The sequence below is a fragment of the Microchirus variegatus genome (assembly GCF_963457635.1).
Source record: "Microchirus variegatus genome assembly, chromosome: 2".
Taxonomy (NCBI): Eukaryota; Metazoa; Chordata; class Actinopteri; order Pleuronectiformes; family Soleidae; genus Microchirus; species Microchirus variegatus.
The window spans coordinates 342,501-350,000 of NC_139803.1; the positions used below are offsets into that span (position 1 = coordinate 342,501).

General features: G+C 44.6%; 2 protein-coding genes across 2 annotated transcripts in view; both read left to right on the forward strand.

Moving 5' to 3' along the window:
- The window catches only part of LOC310944546 (semaphorin-4A-like), a gene marked incomplete at both ends in the record, with an annotated part of 6,915 nt that extends 3,544 nt beyond the window's left edge, over positions 1-3,371 (forward strand). Inside the window, 7 exons of the mRNA XM_083910346.1 lie at positions 733-914; positions 1,000-1,135; positions 1,208-1,391; positions 1,508-1,623; positions 2,233-2,396; positions 2,499-2,572; positions 2,722-3,371. Of these exons, the coding sequence (XP_083766472.1) occupies positions 733-914; positions 1,000-1,135; positions 1,208-1,391; positions 1,508-1,623; positions 2,233-2,396; positions 2,499-2,572; positions 2,722-3,371 (1,506 nt within the window). The remainder of the gene's footprint in view (positions 1-732; positions 915-999; positions 1,136-1,207; positions 1,392-1,507; positions 1,624-2,232; positions 2,397-2,498; positions 2,573-2,721) is intronic.
- A 460-nt stretch (positions 3,372-3,831) lies between these two features.
- Positions 3,832-7,500, forward strand: part of LOC310944219 (uncharacterized protein) — a 4,241-nt gene continuing 572 nt past the window's right edge. The window contains exons 1-6 of the mRNA XM_083909930.1: positions 3,832-3,933; positions 4,602-4,865; positions 5,455-5,556; positions 5,637-5,696; positions 6,798-6,965; positions 7,051-7,155. Coding sequence (XP_083766056.1) covers positions 4,641-4,865; positions 5,455-5,556; positions 5,637-5,696; positions 6,798-6,965; positions 7,051-7,155 — 660 coding nt within the window. The 5' untranslated portion in view covers positions 3,832-3,933; positions 4,602-4,640. The remainder of the gene's footprint in view (positions 3,934-4,601; positions 4,866-5,454; positions 5,557-5,636; positions 5,697-6,797; positions 6,966-7,050; positions 7,156-7,500) is intronic.

Sequence of the window (7,500 nt, forward strand, 5' to 3'; positions counted from 1 at the left end):
GGTGTGGGAGAGTGAGTGACTTTGGTGTGTGAGAGTGAGTGACTTTGGTGTGTGAGAGTGAGTGACTTTGGTGTGAGAGAGTGAGTGACTTTGGTGTGTGAGAGTGAGTGACTTTGGTGTGTCAGAGTGAGTGACTTTGGTGTGTCAGAGTGAGTGACTTTGGTGTGTCAGAGTGAGTGACTTTGGTGTGTGAGAGTGAGTGACTTTGGTGTGTCAGAGTGAGTGACTTTGGTGTGTCAGAGTGAGTGACTTTGGTGTCAGAGTGAGTGACTTTGGTGTCAGAGTGAGTGACTTTGGTGTGTCAGAGTGAGTGACTTTGGTGTGTCAGAGTGAGTGACTTTGGTGTGTCAGAGTGAGTGACTTTGGTGTCAGAGTGAGTGACTTTGGTGTGTCAGAGTGAGTGACTTTGGTGTCAGAGTGAGTGACTTTGGTGTGTCAGAGTGAGTGACTTTGGTGTGTGAGAGTGAGTGACTTTGGTGTGTCAGAGTGAGTGACTTTGGTGTGTCAGAGTGAGTGACTTTGGTGTGTCAGAGTGAGTGACTTTGGTGTGTGAGAGTGAGTGACTTTGGTGTGTCAGAGTGAGTGACTTTGGTGTGTCAGAGTGAGTGACTTTGGTGTCAGAGTGAGTGACTTTGGTGTCAGAGTGAGTGACTTTGGTGTGTCAGAGTGAGTGACTTTGGTGTGTCAGAGTGAGTGACTTTGGTGTGTAAGAGTGACTTCCTGTCTCTACAGGATGATACAGGAGGACAAAGAACTCTCCAGAGAAAATGGACGTCTTTCCTCAAAGCTTCTCTTCTCTGTCAGTCTCACAAACATCTGCCCTTCAACGTCCTGAAGGACGTGTTCACTCTGTCTCCACCGGAGGGCGCTGATGCCTCTGAGACACTGTTCTATGGTGTGTTCACCTCTCAGTGGTAAGAGGAGAAGAGAGTGTGTGTGTGTGTGTGCGTGTGTGCGTGGTTGTGTGATAACTGTGTGTGTGTGTGTGTGTGTGTCCAGGTCTAGTCCAGAATCAGCAGTGTGTGTCTTTAAACTCGAGGACGTTCGCGCTGCGTTCAGCGGCGGCTACAGGAAGTTGAACATGCAGAGTCACCAGTGGAGCCCCCTGCTGGGCAAACACTCGTACCTCGGGAAGGTAGAGTCACATTACATCAGTATGAGAGAGAGAGAGAGAGAGAGTGAGTTCTGATGATGTTTTGATTGACAGTGTGGACTGGGCGGAGCCTCAGACTCAGAGTTAGAGGAAGTGAGGATGTCTTTTCTGACCAGAGGGGGCGTCAGAGCGCTCGCTCCACTCCTGGTCTCATCAGAGCAAAGCTTTAGTCGCGCGGCGGTGATGAGGACGACGGCGGTGGACGGAAAACTCTACAGCGTCCTCTTCCTGCTCACAGGTGAAACTGCACCAACGAAGAAGAAGAACCAGATTATAGATTATAGATTAAAGTTTAAAGATTATAGATTATAGATTATAGATCATGTGTTCTTCTTCTTCTTCTTCTTCTTCCAGAATCAGGTTTTCTGCTCAAAGTGGTTCTTCTGGATCAGGGTCCAAGGATTCTGGAGCAGATTCAGGTTTTCACTGAACCTCAGGCTGTGAAGAACATGGTTCTGTCCTCCAGCAAGGTGACAACACAACAACAACAACAACAACAACAACAACACAACAACATGACAACAATACTACAACAACACGACAACAACACAACAACAGCACAACAACACAATGACAACAACAACATCATGACAACAACAACACAACAGCACACCAACAACACAACAACATGATAACAATACTATAACAACAACAACACGACAACAACATGACAACAACACAACATCAACACAACAACAACACGACAACAACACAACAACAACAACATGACAACAATACTACAACAACACGACAACAACATGACAACAACACAACATCAACACAACAACAACACGACAACAACACAACAACAACACAACAACAACAACATGACAACAATACTACAACAACACGACAACAACATGACAACAACACAACAACAGTACAACAATAACATGACAACAACAACACATCAACAACACAAGAACAATACAACATCACAAACACATCAACAACACAACAACAACAACAATACAACAAAAACATGACAACAACAATACAACAACAACAACACACACACACAACACAACAACAAACAAACAAACACAAACCTGGTGTCACCAGCTCAGTCTTTCCTGTAGGGGGCGCTGTACGTGGGGACGTCAGAGGGCGTGACCTCTGTCCCCGTGGCGACTTGCTCCGCCCACAGAAGCTGCGCTCAGTGCGTCCTCGCTGCTGATCCTCTGTGTGGGTGGAGTCTGAGGGGCGGAGCCTGTGTCCGTGTCAACGGGAGCTCAGATTCTGTGTATGTTTATTTATTATTGTTTATTTACTTAGTGACATTTTTATTATTATTAATAATAATAATAATAATAATAATAATAATAATGATAACGTTTATTTTCAGAGTTCAGGACGTCGAGGACAGAAACGTAGAAAACAGATGTGCAGGTCAACGTGGGGTCAGTGCGCCACCTACAGGTAACACCGCCAATTACAGGCCCTGAGTGACCTCTGTATGACCTCTGTGTGACCTCTGTGTGACCTCTGTGTGAGTGACCTCTGAGTGACCTCTGTGTGACCTCTGAGTGACCTCTGAGTGACCTCTGTGTGACCTCTGTGTCCCTCAGACGTCAGCGTCCTCGTGAACGAGGTCGTCGAGCTCCGCTGCGCGAAACCGTCAAACTTCGCCCGCCTCACCTGGACGTCCTCGCTCTTCAGGCTCCTCCCACAGAGACTCTTCATCCAATCGGCAAACGGCAGCCTCGTCTTCCTCGCCGCCGCCGCGACGGCGGGCGTGTACCGCTGCGAGGCGGAGGAGGGCGGGCACAGGGAGGTCGTGGTCAGCTACGACGTCAGGACGACAACGGCGGCCGCGCCGTTACCGCGCTCGCTGAGGCCGCGCGGCGAGGACGAGGCGTACGAGGACTTGGCCACGGAAGGACCGCCCCCGAGGGCAGCGCCGCCTACAGGAGACGACCGGGATCACGGAGATCGTCGTGGAAAACCCGTGGATTTGAACGAGTCGTTCAGGAAAGACTCGCGGTCGCAGCATGAGACGTTTGAGGACATCGGTGAGGACATCGGTGAGGACATTGGTGAGGACATCGGTGAGGACAGGAGTTACTACAACGAGCTGCTCGCCGTCTCGCTGCTATTTGTCTTCTGTGTCTGTGGCCTGCTGCTCTTTGGCGCCCTCTACGTGTGGTGTCAAAGAAAAGCGGAAGTGAAGGTGGACACTGTGGACACTGTGGACACAAGTAAAGTGGACCGTGTTTGAATGTTGATTTAGATTTACTTTAATTTTACGTGTTTTTTTTTTTTTATGTCTAAAAAATGTGAATTAAAGACACAGTGAATCACGTACTGTAACTTTAACTGTTTTTGTTTTGTAACTTTTGAATATTTATGATTTATAATCTACAAATATCTGATAAATAAACATATTAAAGCGGAAATAGGACACCCTACATCCGCCTTTTCCCGGAAATGTTGAAAGTGACGGGAAGAAGCGTTGCCTTCAGGTGTAGTCGGAATAATCGCAGTCGGTTCATACGCTGCCGTGATGATGATGATGATGAAGAACCTGGTTCACATCAGAAACACACGGAACACACGCAGGGTTCACGCGTTCATTCACTCACTCATTCATGTCTAAAAGCGAAATAAAGTGAAGCGGAATTGAACAGCGAATGACTTCCGCCGGGTTAGAGTTCACATTTACGACAGTACAGTGAGCACCTGAACGCAACACTTCAGTCAGGAGAAACACTTGTTAAAAAAAAGGAGAAGAAACGGAGGAAGAAGAAAAGAAAAGTGCGAAAACAGCGATTTAACCGCAGGTAAACTTCACTTCCTGTCACTTTTATGAAGTGTAACACAGTTTAAATTCCCGGTTTTATCTCTGCGTCACAGCGTTCCGCCCGAGAACCACGGCGTCACCAGACTCCATTGACATTTCCTCAGATTTAATGTTTAATGTTGAATTTAAAGACGTTGTTCAAACTTATAGTCGTTTTTAATCTGCTGTGTGACTCGCGAGGGTTCGCCGATGAATTCGGCTTATGTTATAATCCGATTCATCCACGTAAATGTGGCTTAAATAGCGCACAATTGACGAGTGTGTTGGTGTCGAAACGCGAAGTTCAAAGTCGTTGTTTGTTTCAGTTTCTTTAAGAAAACAGAGAATAATGTTTTCTATGTGTCTATGTGTTTATGACGTCATGTTTAAATCAAACAGTGAATCAGTGATTTATTGCTGAGTCACGCCTTAACGAGTTAGCTTAAACCGTGGATGTAGCACCGCCCCCTCTGCCTTGAATGGCCACTCGTGGTACTGCAACAACAACAACAATAAAAGAGACGCCTGTAAATGTATTATTATATATATGTTGTATTATATATTATAAATATTAATATAACATCAATGTAATGATGATAATAATGTTGAGAACTTTTCGATATGCTAATTTTCCACGGTGATGTGATCACCGTTCTTCTGGTGTTTCAGGCTCTGTGACCTCTGACCTCTGACCTCTGACCTCTCATCATGTCCGCCTCCATCTCCAAAGTGGGCGACGTGGTGATCGTCACTCAGCTGCTTCCTCGAGGTCACTCTGCGTTCCCTCTGCAGCTTCCTGCCGCCGCCGCCGCCGCCGCAGTCACCACCATCGCCACCCGGCAGGCCACGCCCCCTCCCCGTGCAACCACACCCCCCATCAAAATGGACGCCATGACCGCCAGCTTCCTGCAGGGGCGCCCTCTCAGCCTCGGGGTGAGACACGGAACATTTACTGAACTGTGATGATGTCACACCTGTAAATACACTGTAAATACACTGTAAATACATTGTAAATAAACCGTAAAATACACTGTAAATACACCATGAAATACACTGTAAAACACTGTAAATACACCATAAAATATACTGTAAATACACTATAAAAGACACCGTAAAATATACTATAAACACATGTGAAATACACTAATTACACCATGAAATACACTGTAAAAACACTGTAAATACACCATAAAATATACTGTAAATACACTGTAAAAGACACCGTAAAATATACTGGAAACACATGTGAAATACACTGTAAATACATGGTAAAATGCACTGTAAACTATACTGTAAAAACACAGTGAAATACAATGTTAAATATACTGTAAAATACACTGTAAAAACACCATAAAATACACTGTAAAATATACCGTAAAATACACTGTAATTACATTATAATCTACTGTTTATGATCTGTATTACGTGATCATTTGTGTGTGTGTGTCTCTCTCTCTCTATCTGTGTGTGCGTGTCTCTGTGTGTGTGTGCATGTCTCTGTGTGTGTGTGTGTGTGTGTCAGGTGGTCCAGATCTTCCTCGGCCTCCTCCTCCTCCTCTTCAGTTTGACCTCTGCTCTCTCTCACCTGCTGCTCGTCCACGCTCCGTTTTGCATCGCCGTTGTCGTACGTAAACCCCGATCGCTCCTCGTGACCTTTGACCTTTGACCCCTCACCTCTGACACTGCTCTGTCCTGTGGTTGCAGTTTGTGGCGTCCGGCGCGGCGGCCGTGGCGGCGGCAGGAAGTCAAGCGTCAGTCAAACACGTGAGTTTGTTACCGTGGTGATGATGATGATGTTGGTGATGATGATGAAGATGATGATGATGAAGATGATGATGATGGTGATGATGTTGCTGATGGTGATGAAGATGATGATGATGAAGATGATGATGATGATGAAGATGATGATGATGATGATGGTGATGATGATGCTGATGGTGATGAAGGTGGTGATGATGAAGATGATGATGATGATGATGATGATGATGGTGATGATGATGATGGTGATGATGATGATGATGGTGATGATGATGGTGATGATGGTGATGATGATGATGGTGATGATGATGATGATGAAGATGGTGATGATGATGATGATGATGGTGATGATGATGGTGATGATGATGATGATGATGCTGATGGTGATGAAGGTGGTGATGATGAAGATGATGATGATGATGATGATGATGATGATGATGATGGTGATGATGATGATGAAGATGATGATGATGATGATGATGGTGATGATGATGGTGATGATGATGATGATGATGATGCTGATGGTGATGAAGGTGGTGATGATGATGATGATGATGATGGTGATGATGATGAAGATGATGATGATGATGGTGATGATGATGGTGATGATGATGATGAGGATGATGATGAAGATGATGATGATGATGATGATGATGATGGTGATGATGATGATGATGATGATGATGATGAAGATGATGATGATGATGATGATGGTGATGATGATGGTGATGATGATGATGATGCTGATGGTGATGAAGGTGGTGATGATGAAGATGATGATTATGATGATGATGATGGTGATGATGATGATGATGATGGTGATGATGATGAAGATGATGATGATGATGGTGATGATGATGATGATGATGGTGATGATGATGGTGATGATGATGATGATGGTGATGATGATGATGATGATGGTGATGATGATGATGATGATGATGATGATGATGGTGATGATGATGATGGTGATGATGATGATGATGGTGATGGTGATGATGATGGTGATGATGGTGATGATGATGAAGATGATGATGATGATGGTGATGATGATGTCACGGTCAGTGTGTTGGGGGCGGAGCTTCATTCTCACCTGTCATCATACAGGTGTGGGCGACTCTCGTGTCCAACGCGGTCAGCGTGGTGGTCAGCGCTGTGGGCGTGGCCTACGTGGGCTGGCTGCTCTGTGATTGGCGGCTGACCGCGGTCCTGTGCGATGACGTCATCAGCGAGGAGGGGAAGTCTGAGTGTGTCCACAGGCTGTGGTTACTGGACGTAAGTCATGAGGTCAGGGGTCAGTCAGAGGTCAGAGGTCAGAGGTCAGCCTGGGGTCATGACTCCTCCCCCTCTGTTGTTTCAGTTGGTGGTGACCGGCCTCCTCTCTCTCACTCTGGTCTTACTCGTCCTGCAGTTCTGCGTCGCCGCCACCGTCGGCGTTTTCTCCGGGAAAAGCATCAGACGACGAGTGAGACACTGACTTATTATTGTTATTATTATTGTTATTATTGTTATTGTTATTATTACGTTAATAATGTTATTATTATATTATATTATTATATTATATTATTATATAACATTTATTAACTGTTAATAACATTATTAAGATGTTATTAACAGTTGATAAAGTCATTATAACATTATTATCATGACATTAAAGTTATTTTAACTCTTATCAACCATATTATGCTGTTATTATAACATTATTATCATGTTATTATAACATTATCACATATATATATATATTAAAATGAGTAAACATGAAACATGAATAATTAAAAACGACGACATGTTTTGTCTGTTTGACCTCTGA